The sequence below is a fragment of the Bubalus bubalis genome, chromosome 22, assembly GCF_019923935.1.
Source record: "Bubalus bubalis isolate 160015118507 breed Murrah chromosome 22, NDDB_SH_1, whole genome shotgun sequence".
NCBI classification, from domain to species: Eukaryota; Metazoa; Chordata; class Mammalia; order Artiodactyla; family Bovidae; genus Bubalus; species Bubalus bubalis.
In genome coordinates, this window is record NC_059178.1 from 4,708,990 (window position 1) to 4,730,860 (window position 21,871).

General features: G+C 51.3%; 1 protein-coding gene across 11 annotated transcripts in view; it reads right to left on the minus strand.

The window, feature by feature from the left end:
- Nucleotides 1–1,343: 1,343 nt before the first annotated feature.
- NEDD4L (NEDD4 like E3 ubiquitin protein ligase) overlaps nt 1,344–21,871 on the minus strand; it is a 379,669-nt gene continuing 359,141 nt past the window's right edge. For all 11 annotated transcript variants that reach the window (XM_025273167.3, XM_025273168.3, XM_025273169.3 and 8 more), the window contains 7 exons: nt 14,987–15,060; nt 12,814–12,874; nt 10,871–10,930; nt 9,033–9,140; nt 7,622–7,718; nt 6,642–6,714; nt 1,344–1,875 (listed from right to left, as the gene is read on the minus strand). In XM_025273167.3, coding sequence (XP_025128952.1) covers nt 1,773–1,875; nt 6,642–6,714; nt 7,622–7,718; nt 9,033–9,140; nt 10,871–10,930; nt 12,814–12,874; nt 14,987–15,060 — 576 coding nt within the window. In that variant the 3' untranslated portion in view covers nt 1,344–1,772. The remainder of the gene's footprint in view (nt 1,876–6,641; nt 6,715–7,621; nt 7,719–9,032; nt 9,141–10,870; nt 10,931–12,813; nt 12,875–14,986; nt 15,061–21,871) is intronic.

Sequence of the window (21,871 nt, forward strand, 5' to 3'; positions counted from 1 at the left end):
TCAATACCTAGGTTTTCTGATCACTATTGGATTTTTAAAAATCAATGTGAGAAGGGAACCCTCGGCTCTGTAGAACTCCACCTTCTTTTAGATGCCAAGGGCTCTGTAGCCCCAACTCAACCTCAAACATTCGTGGCGTCCCACAAGCCACCCGGAAGATCCTAAATGGAGGCCCTGAAACCACAATTCTTTTGGTCTCATCTACGACTGGCAAGCAATATATCCAGTTTCCCTGGACAGCCGCCACAGGGTTTAGGACAACACAGGTTAAGAAGGACCGAAGGGTTTGCTAGACCCCCTCGCCCTGCCTCAGGCGTTCTCTCAAAACACAATTCTGCAACGAGGACTCAAGAGTGGCCAAGAACCTGAATCCTGCAGAACTCTCCACCCCCAGCAGGGTCAGCTGGAGAGCCAGATGTCAGGGCGTCAAATCAAGTCTCTCTGCCCTTTTAATCTAGCACGTGACGGACACAGCTTGGGCAAAACATGGTATGGAAGCATGCAACAGGTCATCGGGAACAAAACCCGGTTAGATTAAATGTCTAGTAATCTTTGCAGTGGAGTAGAAATCACAAAACGCTTGGTGAGGGCAGGTCTCTAGGCTCAGCTTTACAGCCAGGGTGTGGACACCAGCAGCCAGATTCACAACCGATAGATACTGCACCGGAAAGGCGTGTGCCGAGAGAAGAAATCACATTCAATGCTGATTAAAAAACAAAACCAAAACAAAGCCAGGTATGACCTCCATGTGGTACATAAAGTGCCTTCAGAACTGGTGCGGTTAGAACAGAAGCTGCGTGTTCAGCTGCCGTTGGCAAACACGCACCGTCGGGAGACCGCACAGGCCTGCTTTCCGCAGCTCCCCGTCACGCGGCGCCAAGTTTCATTCGAGTGTCTCTGCTACAGCAGCAAGGAGGGGAGCACGATGGGAGGACTGTGCAGCACCGGGAAGGGTTACGGAGCTTCTCTTACGAGAAGCGCTAGTCCAACCCTGCCTCAAATGTCTCCAGCACACGCAGTTACGTCTAAGGAATAATGGCGTGATTCCTTCAAGTCAACACAGATTTTGTCATGCTATGTTACAATTCTCTCAGTCTGCAGCTATTATGCTAAATTTGAACAACAAAAAAAATGTAATATCCAGTTTTCATTCTGAGCATGGAAAAAACTGTCATGATGCCTACTGTTAAGAGTATTTGTCTGCAGAAGGATTTTGGACAGAAGTCAGTCTTCCATAGCTAATCCGGTAGGGGGTAGGGCTTTCCAAGTACTTTAAAAATAAAAACATCACTGACATTAAACCTGATATGAAATTCAAATACAAAAAAAAAAAATATGCTCACTTTTCCAAGTACATGAGACATCTTTAATTGTAGTGAAATAAGATCTGCAAATCGGTTTAAATCATTTTAAAAAGTAAACATGAGTTGTAATACTATACCTGTAGAGTGATTAATTCCATTCGCTGTCATTATAAAGTATGGAAAATATTTATTAAGGGCTTGGCCTACAGAGGCACAACATAAATAGAATAAGTCCTCCTGAAATGTAATCAGTATACACATCAACCAGTTGGAAATTGGTGGTGGGAAATGCAGGAACGCGACCCGGGACGGGGCCTCCCTGTCGGCCGTGGGCAAGGCGGGGGCAGGGGCTCCGCTCCGGGACCCCTCGCCGCGCTGCTCTGCCAGCGTCTCTGCAGAGTCTGTCAGGCAAATGGAAAAGCGCGAGCAGGACTTGCTTGAAGAACAGCCGCCGCGAGGCAGGTGTGCCTAATCCACCCCCTCGAAGCCTTGGGCGTTTTCCACAGCCATGAGGAGCTTCTCTCGTAAATCTTCGAAGGTTTCATACGGAGGTAAGTCAAGGCGATTAAAGCTGCAAAAGTAACAACAAAGCAGAGGTAAACGCCAGCATTTCTGCCCGTGAGCTACACCCGGGCCTCCCCGATTTGGCTTAAGAGCACACTTGCTGTTTGAGCAAGAGGATTGATTGCAGAAGCCTCAGCACAAAAATCATAATCCAGTGATGACCTGCCCACACCGCACACCTGCAGGGGGTGAGAAAAGGATCTCGAATCGTCTGTGAAACCTCTCTACTACAGTTGGGCGTGGATCCTAGAAACCCATGCTGGGAAGGGACAAAGAACAGGCAAGGTAACTGGCGCACACGCCGAGGCTTCCAAACTGTGGAAACCCAAGGACTTTTCGCAGCAGGACAAACAGAGGCTGTCTGATGCTCTCCCCAATCTGACGCTATTTTAGGAAGTCAGTGCTTCTGCACGCAGCGCCTGTTCTCAGCACAGCCCCTTTGAGCAGGTCACGTTTCCCTGTTTTGCAGATGCGGGCCCTGCAGCCGGGCGGCAGGTGGCCATGTCCCAGCCTCAGCCCTGACAGCACCACAGACCTGAGCTGGAACCCAGGCCCCCGCAGCTCTGGGGCCCCGACGCGGAGCGGCCCTCAACCCAGAGTCAGGCAAGTCACTGGCGTGTGGCGTGAAGAGCTGCCTTTACACAAAGCCCCTACACAGCTGGAGGCCTTGGCTGGGGAGGTACAAGTCACCCTGGTGACAGTGAGACCTCCAGACACACGTGGCCTCTGTGAGCAACGATCACACGTGTTCACAGGATTGAGTTCAAATCCTGTCTCCGCCACCTGCAGCTGTGTGACCGCAGGTGAGACACTTCCCTCTGTTGGCTCTTCTGTGAAATGGGGAGACTGCTGCAGGATCAGGTGCTGAGAGGGTCCAATCACACATATAAAGGGGCCTGGCACACAGCGAGCGCCCACGGGCAGCCGCCACTTCACCACTCACTCACCGGTCCCTGCCCCCGCCACACCCCAGGCACAAGGACCTGGAGCCCCACAGACCAGGGAGGCGGGCTGCTGGCAGGCCTCTGTTGTGACGATGGCCACACATGTGTGTGGCTTGTCTCGCGTGTGTACGTGCGCGTGCACACACACGTGCACGCCTGAGCTCGTTGTGCTTTCGTAACTAACATTCGTGGAGCATTCGCCCCGCCCCAGCACTATGAGTGGTGAGCGAGCGCAAGCTGCTCAGCTGTGTCTGACTCTCTGTGACCCCACGGACTATACAGTCCATGGGATTCTCCAGGCCAGAATACTGGAGTGGGTTGCCTTTCCCTTCTCCAGGAGATCTTCCCAACCCAGGGATCAAACCCAGGTCTCCTGCATTGCAGGTGGATGCGGATTCTTTACCAGCTGAGCCACCAGGGAAGCCCAAGAGCACTGGAGTGGGTAGCCTATCCCTTCTCCAGCGGATCTTCCCCGCCCAGGAACTGAACCTGGGTCTCCTGTGTTGCAGGTGGAGCCACCAGGGTGCTATTCCTTGATCACCTCAGCGAATCCTAGCATCCACCTGTAAGGCAGGTGATGCTGGATCCCTACTTATAGAGGAATCCAAGGCACAGAGAGGTTAGGGAACTTGCCCAAAACCACCCAGTAAGTGGCAGAGCCCAGATTCAGCCCCAAGCTGGCTCCAAGGCCCGGAGACCGTCGGGCTGCCTCAGCGTCTAGAAGTGTGCACGCTCGGCACTGGCATAGGTTTCCGAGGATGAGCAGAGCATCTTCCTGTGTTTTAAAGCCAATGATTGTCAGCAGCAGTAAGACCTGGGCACATGAGCAGGGTGGGCCCTTTAACAACTGCTGAGTGTCTGATAAAGACACACTGAGCTCTGAGATTTTTTAACATCAAAATACACAGCAGAGCAGAACACTGTGCTTCTCAAACCAGAGTTCTCAAAAACTCAGGAATCCTGAAGGATTAAGACGAAAAGAAGTTTTCACTGTTTGGTTTTCACCATGGTAACGACCTCAAGTGTCATTTCACCAGCGACAAAGACAACCCCACTCTGCAGCTACACTTAAAAGAGCCTTTTCCCAGGAGGTGGCTGTTGTCTTGATTTTAAGCTGGTATTTCACAGTCCAGGGCCTGCAATCCTGAGGGACTTCAAGAGTCTGTGGCCATTTTAAAGAAGGTCCATAGATTATTCAAGCTTGAGAAATACTGGAATGATGGCGGGGGTGGAGAGAGAAGCAAGTCGGGGAGTGTGAAGAGCTGAGGTTTGGGATGTTGTCAGCTCTCGGGGTGTCAGTTCCTCCACTGCTAAGAGGGGACTCACAGGACCCGCCTCTTAGAACCGCTGTGACCATGACACAGGTTAGCACAGGCAGCGCTTGTTAGGGCGACGCCTGGGACACAGGAAGTGCTCGCGTTACCATTCCTTCTCATGTCAGGAGACACGGGTCTGGCTCTGGCCTGCCACCAACCAGCTGCGTGACCTTCTTATCCTCAGGGGGTAAGCCTTGTTGTGTGGAAGATGTGTGGGCTGAAGGAGATTATTTTTAGGTGGGTCTGTGCTGCTTAGTAAAGAGGAATTTTAAATCCATGAGCAGTGACCTTTGATAGAACAAAGGAATGAAGCCGCTTCATGCTAGACACTCCACAATCATATGCGGAAGAACCAGCTCCGCTAAGCCCTCGCTCTCCTAGGAAATCAGATTTTAATCTTGAAGCTTCATTGTGTATTTTATATTTTCATCAAACACGGAAGAGCTTAAACACACATATGGCTAGATTTTATTTAGCCACATCTATGGTCGTCGTGGGGAAGTTTGTTCACAGCGAACCAAGAATGAAGCATGGTCGTTGTGTTTCTATGTTTCAGCAGAAGCCGGGGCTGGATGGGAGGAGAGCCACAGCAGAGAAAAAAGAGGAAATCCCACGCTGCCAGCCCTGGGTCGTCAGCGGATCTAGTGCCCTCCTCGGGGCCTGGGGAGAGTGGCCCTGGGAGAAGGCCCCGGACGCTCTCCTCCTGGGACACTCGACGAGCAGTGGGGCTGCCTTCCTCCTGGGGTTGGCCTCTGTCCTTCCAGAAGATGAGCAGCGATTCTGAACCCTGCCTGTCCTTGCCAACCACCCGGGTGGCTCTGCAATCCCACGGCCCTGGTCATACCAGACCAACTGGGTCCAAACCTCCGTGAGTGGGACCCAAGGGCCAGTGTTTGTATTAAATGCTTTCTGGGGGGTTCCAATGTCCAGCCAAGGTCGAGAGACACCGAGTCAGGGCTTGTCTGGGCGGCCCTGTGTTTCAGTGGCAGCTCAGCACGCGGGCTCAGAGGCAGAAGCAGCGCTCAACGGCAAGATGTCTGCCTGTGGGTCAACAGTAGGATGTGGGACGAGCGCTCAATTACTTGGTTGTCTTCAACGAGTCTGGAAAGAAAGGGAACCATATTCCCGTGGCAGCAGCTTAACTGTAGCTGTCAGGGTGGAGATTCTAATTCGGGTAGACCTGACTTCAAGTTCTGAGATTCGGAAGCCTGTGAATTCAGACCACAAGATTCCCAAGAACCCACAGGGACACTGCCGTCTAGGTGCAGGGCCTGCCCCACACGAGATGGCTGCGCCCAGTGACGCCGCTGTGACTCCTCTTTGGGAGCTCGGTCCCCATCCCGACCATCCTGGGGCTCAGCTCGGCGCTGGCAGCCTTTCAGAGGAAGGCTACTAAGCCCAGAAAACCACACTGCATTCTGAAACTGGAATAAAAGCTCCAAAAGGCCAAAACATTGTCCCCCCGAGAATAAAGGCAGACGGTCAGGGACACCGACTGCTCCGGTGATCGGGCAGTTTTAGCAAGACTCAGCCTACTCTTCTGGCACCGACGGGCAGGGACCACATCCATTCTGCTCAGAGTTCTCGGAATGGTACAAACGGCGGGGAAAATGTGCTTTCCGGCAAGGCGACGGAATCGAAGAGAAGCAATAAAACCTTGCACAGCCCATTTCCTACAAATGCACCTGAATGAGACCTTCCTCTGAGCTGTGCCGGGCAGTGCGGGATGGCCCAGCGACTCTGGCAGCCTAAGCTTCTCGTGGGGAAGGAGGCTGGGGGGCTGACCATCCACAGGACCCCCTCCACCTGCTTTCTATGAATAAGAAACCAAAGCCTCCATGGGGGAAACCAACCCGGGGGACCTAGGAGCCAGACTGAAAGCTCCTGAGGTCCTCTCTGTGGGTCTCAGGAAAGTCCTCGGGGGTCCCAGAGACCCTCCTCCTCTCCCCCTGTCCCCTGGAGGCCTTCTGAGTGCCACTGTGCTAAGCCTCCCTGGGCAGGAGTCCTTGGCCGGACCTGTGACCCCTCCCGTCACAATCACATTACTAAATCCCAGAGACTCATGGGTTCTGGATAGCCATGGAAAGTCTTTTAAAGACCCTGTTGCTCCAAGAAATCTCATTCATGGTTCTAAACCAATTTAAGGCTGGAGTAAGAACTCAGTCTGCTCAGAGGCTGGGTGTTGTTACAGCCACATAGGGAGATGATGCAGTGAAATCTCAGCTTCCCAGAATATTTAAGGAAAGAGGGGGACTGGAGGAGGAGCGCCCCAGGGGAAGCAGGAAGGGGGGATTTAACCCTTCATTGTCAAACAGACTGGTCCTTTCAGCTCCTGGTTGAACTCCATCAGCACCAGTATGATTACACTTTGACCCGCATCACTGACATTTCCCACTCTAAATGCTCAATGGGCGGGGAGCACGGCATGTGACCCTCTCACCCAGTATTATCCACGGCTAAGCTTTGAAAAACAAGTCTGTCTGTCGACAGCGGGGTGGTTTTCCGTCACTCACCACGTGTGAGCTCTGGGCAGTTTTTCAGGACTTCCCCATTGCTCTATTGTAAACAGCTGAGGACCATTGGAACCTGGACAAAAGAAAGAGAAAACAAAGTGCTGAGTGCTCAAGGCCGCGGAGCGAGACAAGGAGGGGCTGAAGGAAAGAAGGGGAGGGGCGGGCAAGGCGTGCCTGGGGGGGCCCGGGACCCGCTCTGCAGCTGTGACGTCACAGTGTGTAAAAGAGGGGCAGCCACGGTTCTGCACCACCTCAGACCTCAACTCACGTCACCATCAGGACGGAACCGCGCCAAGCTGAACAGAGCAGACACGACAACATATGGACGGGAGGAAGCTACAGCCTTTCAGCCCAGCCCTGCAAGCTTAAATTTAAAACTACTTCTGGGCAGGGGGCCGGTGGGGACATGAAATATCATGATCTTTAATATGCAGAGCAGAAAGTGATTTTTTTAATCTACAGGAAGCACTGAAGAATTCTGCCTTGTGGAGGGGTGCGGTAAGTTTAATGTTCAGCTTACAACGACATGGATGATTCTGCAAAATCTAGTTGTTTTGGAAGATATACCAAAAAAACAAAACAAAAGAAAGAGAAGACCAAACTTATGGTTCTCTGTACAAAAAGTAAAAACAGTCCCCTGCTTTTATACAGAGGTAACTACACAAACAGAGGATGAGATGGCTGGATGGCATCACTGACCAAGGACATGAGTTTGGATGAACTCCAGGAGTTGGTGATGGACAGGGAGGCCTGGTGTGCTGCGGTCCATGGGGTCGCAGAGTCGGACGCGACTAAGCGACCACAGCAACACAAACAGCTGAGGATACAGCATGCTGCCGCACCCTTCATGTGGAGTGTCTATGGGTCCAGGCAAAACCCACTCGGCTAGAGGCCTGGGGGAAGTCTTCTGGAGCCACAGCTGATACCCGGTAAACACTCAAGGGGTGAGGGGAGGGCAAGACCCCTGGTATCCTGCTCACCATAAAGCTCGGCAAATCCATTCATAGGTACTCGGGACGTCCCTGTGACAAACTGCAGTAACCGGATGCGCCTCTCGGCGTCCATCAGCAGCACAGCCTGCGGACGGGGCGGGGGCGGAGGTCAACACGCGCCACCGGACGTGCAGCGCGGACCGGCAAACCTTCATCCTGCGCGCTCTGCGGCGGAAGTCCTAGACGGTCTTCCACCCGGACGGGGTAAGGCCGGGAAGCATTTTTTTTTTTAATGGCCACAACACTGGCTTCTAATATCAGAGACCGAGGGATCACAATGTCCCTTTCTTCATGTGCCCATTGGTCAAAAATAAGTGGTTAAAAAAAAAGGCGAACTCGTCGATGGCACTGAGCTCATGTTTCTGTGAGGCTTGCCGGTCCTCTCAAGCCAATCAAAAACACACATGGTCCTCTCGAGCCATTAGGAAACACACACAGTTTGAAAAGTGTCAGCTTCAGGGGAACCCAGGTTATGAGGCAGGATATCTGACTGTAGAGAAATTCTCTAAAGATAACATTTTAGAAAAAGAAAAACGGAAGCCAGGCTAGGCCTCTGAAATAACCGGTGTATCTTACTTATCTGAATTATTCTAAGAATCTAGTTGGCTTCGCTAGTAAAGTCACTTGAACTGATATTAAAAAAAAAAAAAAAAAATCCAAAATCAAAGCTGAGTGAGACCTGGACTAAGATTTTAGGATTTGATGATTCTGCTTTCTTCCTTTTCTCTCTACTTATCTGCCGCACTTGAAATCTTATTAGTAACAGATATTTAGAAATTAAGATAATTCAAATAGATTTCTCATTTCTATAAGTAAATAACCAGTGCCTCCCCCCCACCCCTGGAATTGTTCTTTCCAAGTCAGTTTACACTCTCTTCAGACCTGCTCACTATTTCACTTCTCTCCTAAAATGAACAGGATTTTAGAGAGTAAAATCACTGGCCTTTAGAGAGTAAATCAGATTTCATTCGCATCTCTGATTGAAAGATGTAAAGATCAAAATGGTTGTTGGAATTCACAAAAACAGTTGAGAAAATGTTTTTTTAAACCAAAATGGCATCTTGGAAAAGCCAGCCCCAAAGCATGTATTTGTCCCGAGAAGCCTTTCGCTCTTATCCACACTCTGGAGGACTCGTTCCAGTTCTCGAATCCAGCTGTCTGCTTTTTAGGGTCACCCTACTCACCGGTTTCCTCAGACAAAAGCACCTGAGTAGGTGGCCTAGGAAGACAGCGTGGCTTTCTCAGGACCAGTGAGGACAGGCATCCACCACGGCCACAGAGAGCAGCGGGAAGGGCTCCGTCTGGCTCAGCAGGCCTCTTCCCTCCCCAGCAGGCCGCGAAGCCCCAAACCCAGCGGCGGACCTCGGAAGGCAGCACAGGCCCCGGGCCCCGGGCTTACCTTCCAGAACCACTGGATCACGGGGTGGTTCGGGCAGTAGCCATTCTTGTAAATAGAATGTTGTCGCCAGTCGTTCACATCCACATCGCCAAGGCCGCACATCAGCAACTGGAGGAGACAGACCAGAGGTGAACAGGGTGTATCGTGAAAGCTGAAGAAATACACATGGAGAAAAGGCCTTCTCTCAATGCCAGCATTGCGTCCCGTACAGAGCCAGACGATCCAGTGAACTGTAAGAACAACTGAAGGGGAACACGTGTGCCACACTCTACCTGCCGCCTCGGGTCAGAGATGGAGAGGTAACGAGGGGCCCTGATTCCAATGCCTGGACGGACCACCACGTCTCATACTGGAAATGAAAAGTCCAAACTGATCGCCCTCCTGGCCTCTCTGATCTCAGCTCAGTGCTCACGGATTTGATTATGCTCTGTTTACATCTGCTCGTGACGCTGGCTGGCTGCTCTTCTGAGAGGTTATCTGTCTCAGTATGTGAAAATACCTCTCCACCCACAACAGAATTTGTACTTTATGATAGCAAGAATGTGTCTTCCCCAGACGGATCCACCAGCTCAGGGCATCACCTCACCTCCTGGCGAGCAGACCTGTCCTGAGGCTGTGATTGCTTCTCTGCCTCACCGGGCCTGGGCCCACTTTCCTTACTACCTAACCCTCTGCTTCCCAGGTGGCTCAGCAGTAAAGAATCCGCCTGCCAACCTGGAGACATGGGTTCAATACCTGGGTCGGGAAGATCCTGGAGAGAAGGAAATGACTACCCACTCCAGTATTCTTGCCTGGATTCCATGGACAGAGGAGCCTCGCAGTCTATAGTCTATGGGGTTGCAAAGAGTCGGATATGACTTAGCAACTAAACCACCATCACCAACCCTCTGCAGGGCAGTTTCCTGTGGACAGATGAGTGATATTCCCACAGAGGCACCAGCATAAAATGGAAAAACAACTAAACCAGAGGCCTGAAAGGTGGGCTCGTAGGCCTGAATGTGCTCAGAACCTGCTGGATAAACCTGTGAGGTCATTAGCCTCTCCCGGCCTCAGTTTCCCCACCTTTCAAACGAAGGGCTTCCTCGACATGCTTTCTATGACATCATCTACCCACACGTTTCCATTTGAAGGTAGGAGAACGGAAAGCCAGTCCCCAGGAGCCGCTTCACTGGACGAGAGCCCCCGAGTCCCGTCAGCAGCCTCTGCACAGACACAGCCTGCCTTGTCCTGCTTCCCTTGACACAAAGGTGAAGAGGTCCCTCTGCTCTGCAGACGCCCTGCTCTCTACATCACTCCAAGAAGCTGGCACAACCTGTTATGAAGCTATCTCCTGCTACCACCACCTTGCTGCTTTCTGCTGTGCTTCCTCCCTCAACACGACCCCTTCAAGTTCACGGCGACCTCTGCTCTAGGAGCCCTCATAGACGCTCAGGCTCACCTCTGGGCCGAGCCCCCCTCAGCTGTCATGGTGGGTGTGCAGAAAACCCGAGTCCTCAGCTGGCCCCCACCCGGGGAGCAGGGTGGTGACCCCTCCCCTGGCTGCTGCCACCCCAGCTCTACCGGAAGCAGCAGTTTCCCCGCCAAGCCAGGCCCGGCGGTGAACCAGCTCAGCGCAGCAGGCCTCTGTCTGCCGCATCCCGGACCTGCCCTCTCCCAGGAAGGAACACACAGGTGACGGCTGCTGTTCCCTGCTCCCCAGTCGGCAAACAGGCCCCCGAGAGACCTGTGCTAGAACTGACCTAAGCTTACCCGCTAGGACACTGCGGATGAGAGAATATTACAATGTCAGCAGTGAAGCAACTTAAATAAAATCTCCTTTATGTAAAATGTTTACAAACCTCCAGTTCATTTTCATCAAAGATTTTAATCAAATCAATAGGGAGCAGTTCCGTGAATCCCTGAAAGAAAAAATAAATCACTCTCAATACCTTTCTCTCTGAAAGAGACAAATTTTACAGGGCCAACCAGCTTTGTGTGGTTGGCTAGGAAAAAACACATTGTTCCCTGAAGATTTATAGCTCTCAGTGACAGTACTCAGTGATTTTAGTTCCGATAAAAACAGCATAATCACAATATAAAAGATTTAAAGAGTGGCAGACTCCAGAGGATTCAGGTACTTGAGTAATTCCTGAAACACTATGAAAATACGAGTTGCTGTAGGCAGGGGCGGATTCCAAAAGCCATTTATGACACACTGCTGGGAGTCAGGGCGCCCTCAGACACAGGCCACAGGCGTGCAAGTGGACCGCTTACAAATAAGGTACCAAAGGCGGAGATGAAACCCCAGAGGCGCCGTGTGATCAGCAGAGAGGAGACAGGGAGTACAGAGAACCAGCCCAGTTCCCAGCTTAGTTGGTTAGTTATCACTAACTGATGGCTCAGACGGTAAAGAATCCACCTGCGATGCAGATGTGGGTTTGATTCCTGGGTCAGTAAGATCCCCTGGAGGAGCAAATGGCAACCCACTCCAGTATTCTTGCCTGGAGAATCCCATGGACAGAGGAGCCTAGCGGGTTACAGTCCATGGGGTTGCAGAGAGTCAGACACGACTCGGCGACTAGCACTTTCACTAACTACTGCACTGATCCAGGATGGAGGCTGCGCGCTGCTGGCCCATTTCTCCAAGTGAGATCACCTGGAGCGAGGCCAGCTGGGTTTCTTGTGTAAATAAGGTATGAAACCTGCGGTTCTCAAGTGCGTTCAATTCACGTTATACCCAAGGTCCCAGAATTTTTCCGAGTGCCCTGCCTGCTGCTGCTGCTGCTGTTGCTAAGTCACGTCAGTCGTGTCTGACTCTGTGTGACTCCATAGACGGCAGCCCACCTGCCTGGGCTGGTGCTTAATTCACCGTGAGCAGGTAAGCAGGTGAGGGATGAGCTTGAGAGCATCAGCCAACGAGAACCCGGCATCGGTTCAGTGAGAACAGAAGCCTGGAGTGGACACCTGGGGTTCGTTCTCTTTAAGTAACTGGAGCAACTATTAGGACTTAAAAAGAAACTGCACTTTGGGTCACAGTGAGCCATTTAAAGAAATGACGGACCCTGTTCTCTGTGACGGGCCTCTCCTCAGGGGCCTTGTGGCATCACTGACGTTAACTACCCGGGTCTGAGAAGTAGCCGCTTCACACTTTAATAGGGTGAGGAATTGTTCAGCCAGCCACGAAGAAAGAGCAGGGGATTAAAAAAAAAAACAATGTCCGACCGATGAAGGGGAAGGTACCGCTCCTGGGGAGGGATGGTATGAATGGAAGCTGCCCAGGTCCTCCCATCTCTCAGAACCTGCGGTCACCGCAGCAAAAGGCTGAGATGCTCCCAGCCTTCCCGGGCACCACTGAGACCTGCAGGATGACGGTTCTAGCCTCTGTGGGGGGAGCCTGCCCTCTGGATCAGGTCTGTAAAAGTTTCTCTTTAAAAAACAGTTACAGTGAATTAAAAACTAAGAGCAGCAAAGCTAGAAAAGTGAAAGTGAACGTGAAGTTGCTCAGTCATGTCTGACTCCTCGAGACCCCATGGACTGTAGCCGACCAGGTGCCTCTGCCCACGGGATTTTCCAGGGAAGAGTACTGGAGTGGGGTGCCATTTCCAAAGCAAACAAACGGAAGGGCAGCAGGGCCGAGGCTCTCACTCCTGTCCTGGAGCTGGAGGCGGTGGGAGTGGGGTCCCCACACCTGCGCCCGTGTGGGGGCGTGTGATGATCCCCTGCCTCGTGCCCACCCCCAGGAGGAGGGTAGTCCCCTCCCAACCTCAGGGCGCAGGCCCGGCTCCCAGTGAGCCCAGCTCACCTCCAGGAAGGCATTCATCTGCTTCTGGACTCTGTTCACGAACCTCCACTGGATAACGAGGCTGCAGGAGGAAAGGGACAGCAGTTAACCAGCCCTCACCCCGCGTTCATTCCTTCCTGCACAACCGCAGCAGCTTCTCGTCGGCAGGGGAGGAGCAGGGCCCGAAGCGGGCCAAGGGGAGGGCGGGGCCGCTGCTGCTGCGTCCTGGACGCTTTCCAGAACAGGGGCACACGTGGAGCCTCGAGTCTCATTGAGGATTTAAAAAAAGTAAGACTGGTTCTCCCCTCTCCCCTCCACCAAGCCTCAGTTTACCAAAGCTGCTTTATAAATGTGACTGTCCAGAGAAAAGGGAAAATGGGCTTTGAATACAAACATAACTGGGCATAATGGCACATACACACCCATACTTACGTACAACCATATACATATTTTCAAGGGGAATACCCAGCACAACATATGTGATCATATGATATTTCGTTCTAGTATCCAATGTGCTGGTTTTCAAGGAAGACATACAATTTATCAGCATTTTACCACTAACATTAATACTTTAATAGCAACATTTGGAGGACTAGTGGTAAAAAAACCTCTTTGAGTCACAGAAATCCACTGAAACCATGCTCCCTGTGACAACGTTTAGTGCACAGCAGCATTTACTGCCAGGCAAATCTGCTTTGGAGTCCACCTAAGGCGCTCTGTTGTGAAATAGCACGGGGACCTTGTCACCAAGGGCTCTCACTTACGGGGGTGGGGGGCTGCCATGGCAACGGCACCCAGGGACCAGCCTGCCGCCCGCCCACTGCTCAGCATTTTGGGGGCTCCCTGGCTGTGCTGCGATCACCAGCCCAACAGCCTCCTCCTGCACCGGGGGTGCAGGGGGCACAGAGAAGCTGGGAGTTCAACCCGACTTCTGGCGGTGAAGCCAGTGGAGATGCTGCCTAAGGCCCTGCCCCCAACCCGGACCTGAAACCCGAAAGAATTAACTGCAAAGAAAGACGCACAACATGTATCACAAGGTCCCAACCCTCTGACTTCTGACCCTAGTCACCCTGCGGTGGAGGGCTGTTAAAAATCGATTCCAAGTCTGTGCTTCTGAACGAAGACAACGGTGTCTGCTAGAACACCATCTACTCGCAGAAACTGTCCAAGTTCAGCGCAAGTGCCAATTAACATGCACAGGCAAGGACTGTAGTATCTTACTTCTAGTCTTTGACTAAGAGTAGTAAGTTTTCAAACTTGTGAGTAGAGAAGTCCATCCTTTGTCAGGGTGTCTAGGGACTCGACACTCTTCCCTTCTTCCTAATTAGAAAAGACAGTAGGCTTTTCTCTGCAGATGCTAAGGAAGGATGCTAAGATCCTCAGCCAGTTCTCTCAAGTCCTGTGATCCATTATAATGAGAGAGGAGGCAACCTGGCTTGTTGAGATGATGTTCTGAATGCAAACGAGTTCAGGCCATAGCTATAACTCACTAGATGAGCAGAAACTAAGACCCTGGGAGCCAGCCACTGTTACGCTGACCTGCCCAAGGTTAGCGAGGGCAACCCGGCAATCCTTGGAGGATACCAGAACTGTGTGCTTGAGGCATACATATACACCAAAGAGGAAAATGTAAGCTGCCCAACAGAGAAGGACCTTCTACCCTCTACAGATGTCCTAGATTTCCAAAGGACTCAACATTTTGTTCCACCAATGGAGGCTGAGGTTGAGTAAAGAAAATTACACACATCAGGAACGATGTTTCAGCACCTGCTGAATTCTCCCTATCCATTTTAACTCTTTTCCTATGCTTTCATCACGGAAGAGAAGTCAGGAGAGAGAGGCAGTATCTTCTCTTTGGTTGTCTCTAATTTTACCCCAACTGGCTTTTGACACTGTGTTCCATCGCTGTAATTCTCAGTTTTAGACAGGACGCCCACTGGCTCCCAGAGTATCTGCTATGTTACTCAACAAGGACCCCTCTCTCCTCCCACTGCTCCTCTGTCTGGCAGCTCCAAGAAGTCATGATACAAGTCACACTTTCCATCCCGTAATTCAGCATCCAATGAGCCCAAGCCAGAAAGGAACCCCGGCTGTTAAGAGGATGTCCACGGCATGCACAAGGCGTTCTGGCGAGGGCTGCCCACCAAACACGCCACTTCGATTTGACAAAAGAAAGGGCTGTGTGCGTACGTACTCGATGTACTCTCTCTTGTTTTCATTTGTTACCATTATTTCTGACCCGTTGGGCTTCAGATCCACTTGATAGGTCTGCAATTACAAAGATAAAACAACGATCACCATCATGAGCTATCTAGCATATTATCACTGAGTAATAACGTCTCACTATCAGAGGAACGTAAGTAAAATTTATTCAGAACTCTTTCCCAGAAAATGGGCTCTGTGTCCAAGGGAGCGTCTAATGAGGCCTGTAAATTGTTAAGATGTTACACGCTTAAAGATGTTATCATCGAAGGCGAATGATTTTATGGTTATTTATGAGTTTTAATTATCCTTCATACATTAGCAACAGTGGAGAACAACACTTTTTTTCATCTGCTATTGACTTACCAAGAAATTTAATTATGTTTCACAGAAAAGACAGGGTACATCCATCAAGATTGCAGAGATCCCAATTTGTTGCTGAAAATTAGATTTTATAGCCATAAAAAAAATACGTGGAATTTCTTTCAAAGGGGCAAAACACAGGGACTTACAAGAGAGAAGCTGAGGAAGTCAAGTGAGGGATGGACCCACCTGCCCCCGGAGAACCCCCGCCTTTCTGTGCATCAGACACCACCTCGGGCATCCCCCGGTGGCTCAGCGATAAAAGAATCTGCCTGCAGTGCAGAAGACGCAGGTTTGAGCCCTGGGTCGGGAAGATCCCTGGAGGAGGGCTTGGCAACCCACTCCAGTGTTCTTGTCTGGAGAATCCCATGGATGGAGGAGCCTAGCGGGCTACAGTCCACGGGGTCACAAAGGGTAGGACACGACTGAAGGGACTTAGCAGGCACACGACACCACCTCCCACTCCCTGTCCCAGAACGTCCCCGCCTCCGTCAGAGCCGCTAGGAGCGTAGAAAGCAAAGACGCCAAACCCAAGGCAGAGTCTCCTCCTCTGCTAGCCCTAGCTTAACATCCAAGTGGACAAAGCGGTAAGTAGCAGAAGGGAAGGAAGAGTCTACTGATCTAACAGGAAAGTGTTTACTCTCGTGGAAATTCCGGGGAAATAAAGAGGAAAAAAATACCACCCACAGCTCCCCTATTCACGGATAACCACTTTTATATTCTGCTGGGAGTCCTCGCCGTCTTTTCCCCACATGCATCTGGCTATGTCCGGGAGGAGGCCAAGCCTGAGGGAGCGGGTTCTCCAGAGTAAACGTCCAGGTCACATCCCTCACGCGGGATACAGTCACAGACCCCTGTAACAGACCCCTGCTCTGACACAGGTCCACTTTCAGCGACCCCACCCCAGCTCCAATACTCTGGCCACCAGATGTAGAGCTGACTCACTGGAAAAGACCCTGATGCTGGGAAAGACTAAAGCCAGGAGAAGGGGGCAGCAGAGGATGAGATGGTTGGATGGCACCACCGACTCCATGGACAGGAGTTTGAGCAAACTTGGGAGATAGTCAAGGACAGGGAAGCCTGCTGCGGACACCCCTTAGCAACTGAACAGTACCACAGAGTGCCTCAGCCCTGCACATGCACCCAGGAGCAGACCGGATGTCTCTGGCGTGCCCATCAGATCCTCTTCCTATCAGCATTTCCTCTGATGTGTGCTTGACTGTTGTTCTTTTTCACGTGGAGGCGGCTTATTCAATCCAAGCGTACGGATCCTCGATCTTGGACCTTCCCGTGTTCTTCTTCCTCCTTTTCTTCATTATCTGGGAAGGGGCCTAGCTTCTCTCCCACATGACTGAACCCTACTTTCTACAACGTCAAAACGATGCTTTCCTGTCCCCAGTATGGACTTAACTGCTACTGTATTTTTATATTTCTTCAAATCCTTCCTTCCCACCGGGCTCCCTTCCACCGCCGTCTTCCAGCCTGTCCAGTCGCCTCCGTCCCGTGTACATCCCAGCACTTCTTGAGGATACTGAACAGTTCTGCTTAGGAAGTGGGATGGCAACAGGCATCAAGATTTTAAGGTGCAAATCCCTTCTTATAGTTACTTCTCTTTTAGGATTTATACCAACGGTAAGATATTGGTACAAAAATGTGTATTTCAGGATTACAGGCCTCATACTTTTTATATGGTGAGATACTGACATAGCCTAGATGCTGACCACTAGGGCGTGGCTAAAAACTGGTTGGTCTACGGGGCTTCCTTGGTGGCTCAGCAGTAAGGAATTGGCCTGCCAGCGCAGGAGACACCGCACATGCGGTGGAGCAACCAAGTCTGTAACTGCTGAGCCTGTGCTCTGGAGCCCGCGTGCCCAGAGAGGCCACCGTGGTGAGCAGCCGGGACACCAAGACAAAGAGACGCTCTCCACTCACCACAACCAGAGAAGAGTTCCCGCAGAGCAACACAGGCCCTGTGCAGCCACAAATAAATAAAAGTTATTAAAAAAAGATGTTTGGTCTATGGAATGAAATCCAGCGTAGCTATTAAAAAATGGTATTTACTGACATGGAAAGCCACTTAGGATTTATTAAGTTAAAACTGTGCACACTCTACAATTCCACTCCTGTAATTAATAAATAAAAATACCTTGTGTGTTTACAAAGAATAATTCTGGAAGATACAAACCAAAATTTAATGGTAATTTTTCTCTAGGTGGTAGGAGTAAAGGGTGATTTTAATATGTGTTTATTGTACCGACTTTATTACAAAGATCAATATTTTATTATTATTTTTGTAATCAGATATATGAAATTATTTTTGAAAGTAAAAAAAAAAAAAAAAAAGCAGACTGTCCTATCTGTGTGAGGGAAGGAATTGCTGGCCAGGGCACCTCTGGGTCACATGGCTGATCAGGGCCGCAGTGTCTCCGGGAGGCAGTGATGGGGGCTCGGGGGCTGCAGGCCCTTCCCTGGAGAAGGTAAGTCCTCCCAGAGCCTCCGCTGCCCCCTCCCTGGCCTCACACCACCCTGTGGGCAGGAGCAGCTGTTATTCAGACTCCATTAGAAACTCACGGCCCTTGAGTCAGTGATGCCATCCAGCCATCCTCTACTGCCCCTTCTCCTGCTGCCCTCCATCTTTCTGGGCACCAGGGTCTTTAAAAATTCCACTTTTTAAAAACAGTTGTCGTCTTGTGTCTGAACTCCTTCCTTAAGGACCCAACACTAACAGACTAACGCAGCGCCTGGCACACAGGGGCGTCAACAGTGCTTATGGAAGAAAACTTCTTTCCTGAAGTCTCTTGGCCCAAGTAGGAACTCCTCTCTCGTCTTTGTAAAACAAGACCACGAAGACCAGCAGAACCTCTGGGATGAGGCTCTCACAGAACTGGACCCCACTTCTTTGCTAAGTAACAACTTGGCACTCACACAGGTCTCCCCGATCTTCTGGCAGACGCTTTAGGACAAAGGTCTGAGAAGTCCGCAGAGACACTGGGTCCAATCGGGCATGCCGGACCTGGTCAGAGGAAGGTCTTGCTGCTTCTCCTCTCGCTCCTGGGGGCTGCTGTCCCCGTCCTCCCCAGGCTCCCCCGGCGATCAGTGCCTCTTCCCACCTTCACGCTCCCCGCAGCTGCCCCTGCCCACCTTCCTGACCCCATCTTGGAGGAGCCGCCTCCTCCCTGGGTTCTTGGTCTGGCCTCTCCTCTCTCTCCCCTCCTGTTCCCAGCATCTGTCTATCCCCCGTTTGCTCTCCCCACCCAGTGCTTCTCAGCCTTTTTCCCCAGTCAGCACCCCCCGAGGAGCCTTTTTAGATGCCACCCCCCTTCAACTGCCCCATTCCTCTTGTGCAATCTTACCAAAGATGCCTATGGGACTAGCAGTGTGTTCTGTGCCCCGTGGAGGACACAAGCATCGTGATGGCTGAGACCTCGTCCTCTCAGAACGGCTTTTGCCCTCAAAGGAGCACCGTCACCCCAACTGGAACGTGCGCCTTCGCCCAGCTCAGGCCAGGCCCCAAAGAGCCTCCCGTGCGGCTGCCACCCAGTCTCTGCCCCGCCCCACCGCACAGCTTCTCACAAGTCCCCGCGGCGGGCGCCTCTCACCCATCAGGCGCTGCTTTGCTTGCCCTGCAGTCCAGAGTTTCTGCATGTCACAGCTCTGAAAGCATGTCTCCTCCCGGTGGGGCACGTGTGTGTGGGGTGTACATGAGTGCACGGTTTACATCTCTGGTTGGTGTATGAGGATTGTTAAATACTGAAATTTGTTCACTTGAAACATTTTGAATAGGCCCCCCACCCAGCAGCTCCAGATTCTCGCCAACCAGAAAGAAAACAAACCAGAAAAACATGGCAACAGCTGCAGTTCCATTATACGAAGTGACGGCCACCACTAACCTTCACGGGCTCAAATTTCTAATTACAGAAGGAGAAAAAGCTCAGAGCACCGAGGAAGGCTGACCGCATGCACATCTCGCTTCTGCGGGAACTTCACTCCACTGAAGGAATGACTTTACTTTTTGGTACAAGGAGGTGTGGGCTCCCTTTTGGGTTAGAAAAACTGCAATGCACTGCAGAGCCAAGGAAACCATCAACAAGGGGAAAAGACAACATTCAACATGGAAGAAAATAACTGCAAATGAAGCAACTGACATAGAATTAATCTCCAAAATACATAAGCAGTTCGTGCAGCTCAGTATCAGAAAAACAAAACGGCAGCTTTGCAAAGGGCTGGAGAGGGCGACGCCTGCACAAGCCTCTTGCTGATGTCTACGTTTTGGGCTCAACAACTCTGTTCTGAGCACCGGCCTTGCAGCGGGCACTGTGAGCTGGTAAGTGCACAGCGGTGAGTGACAGGCAGCCCCAGGACAGCCACCACCGGGCTGAGCCAACGGGCGAGGCAGATGCTGAACACGCAACTGTACCAGGTGAGACAGATGCAGAGCACGCAACCGTACAAACGAGTGGAAAGGCACTTATGGTACCTGCCACAGGGAGACATGAGAGACCCTCTGAAGGACTGGGGTCTGGGGTCAGAGCTGGCTGTCCAAACCGAGGCTGGGAGTGTGTTCCCCACTGAAGGAATGGAACGTGCAAAGGTCCTGAGGCAAGAAGGAGCTTGGTGTGTGCAAGAGGTCTCGTGGGAGCAGACCCAGAAAGTATGAGAGGCAGCAATGATGCAAAGTACAGCTGAGACAAGTACGCCGGGCCCGGCCACGCAGGACGTCACGGGGCACATACAGGGTTTGGGGCTTTATCTCGACAGTGACAGAATGGGAATTCTCCATGTGCTTTCAGCAGAGGAATGACATGTCATCTCACATTCTGCCAAGACCGCTCTGCCACTGTAGGAGGTCAAGGTGGATATAAAAGACCAGTTAGACGTCTACAAGCGGGGGGCTCCGTGGGGAAGAATCCGCCTGCCAACGCAGGAGACACGAGTTCAATCCCTGATCCAGGAAGAGCGAAGATCCCAAGACGCTGTGGAGCAACTAAGCCTGTGTGCTACAGCTACTGGGCTTGTGCTCCAGAGTCCGGGGACTGCAGCTGCTGAGCGCATGGGCCCTAGAACCTGTGCTCCACAACGAGAGGAGGCACGGCGACGAGAAGCCCGCGCCCCACAACTACAGGGCAGCCCTGCTCGCTGCAGCCAGAGAAAGCCCGAGCAGCGACAGAGACTCAGCTCAGCCGAGAAATGAATAAAGTTTTATATATATATGCGTATAACAGATATCACTATATATTATATGCGACCCCATGGACTATATAGTCCATGGAATTCTCCAGGCCAGAATACTGGAGTGGGTCACCTTTCCCTTCTCCAGGGGATCTTTCCAACCCAGGCATCAAACCCAGGTCTCCCGCATTGCAGGAGGATTCTTTACTAGCTGAGCCAGAAGGGAAGCCATATAATATGTATATGGTAGCTTACCCTCAGGTATTCATGAGGGGGCAGACAGGGAGAACAGAGAGAACTGACAAACAGCAGCGAGTAAAAATGAACAGGGCCTGGTGAGGGACTGAATGTGGGAGATGAGAGCTAGGTGCAGCTGCTTAATTCACTGTATTTTTTCCAGAATACAAAACAGATATGCTAGTTTCTTGTTAATCAGGCCTGGCTCTCTCAAAAGGAAAGACAGTACTTTCACAAACAGGCTCCTAATCATCATCTTACTCTTACTTGAGAATTGTTTGTAATGAATAATTGACATGAATTATGATGATCATCAAAATCTTTATCAGAAGTCTACTTAAAAATGCAAACATTTTCTGTTTGGTTTGTACTTGTTAGGTAGAAACAGTTACATTTAACTGTAACTGAGGAAGGTCTCTCAGGGCGTCTGCATCGAATCATGGCATCAGTAATGCCTTCTGAACTGTGTTATTTAAGTTAGTCATATGGAGTCCTATGGGCTTCCCTGATGGCTCAGCAGTGAAGAATCGCCTGTAAAGCAAGAGACGGAGGATGGAGGAGACATGGGTTCGATCCCTGGGTTGGGAAGATGACCTGGAGAAGGAAATGGCAACCCACTCCAGTGTTCTTGCCTGGAGAATCCCATGGACAGAGGAGCCTGGCGGGCTACAGTCCAAAGGGTTGCAGAGTCAGACAAGACAGAGGGACTGGACTGAGCATGGATGGAGCTCTGTAAGTGGATATACACGAGACCCTTCTTTTTGCATTTGACAGTCCAAGACTGATTTTAAGTCTTCTTGGCTCTTTACGTCTCCCTCCATGTGTTAAAAACACAAAGAAGACATAGTTCCAGGATGATTAGCCATGTGTTGCTGCTGCTGCTGCTAAGTCGCTTCAGTCGTGTCCGACTCTGTGTGACCCCATAGACGGCAGCCCACCAGGCTCCCCCGTCCCTGGCATTCTCCAGGCAAGAACACTGGAGTGGGCTGCCATTTCCTTCTCCAATGCATGAAAGTGAAACGTAAAAGTGAAGTCACTCAGTCGTGTCTGACTCTTGGTGACCCCATGGACTGCAGCCCACCAGGCTCCTCCGTCCATGGGATTTTCC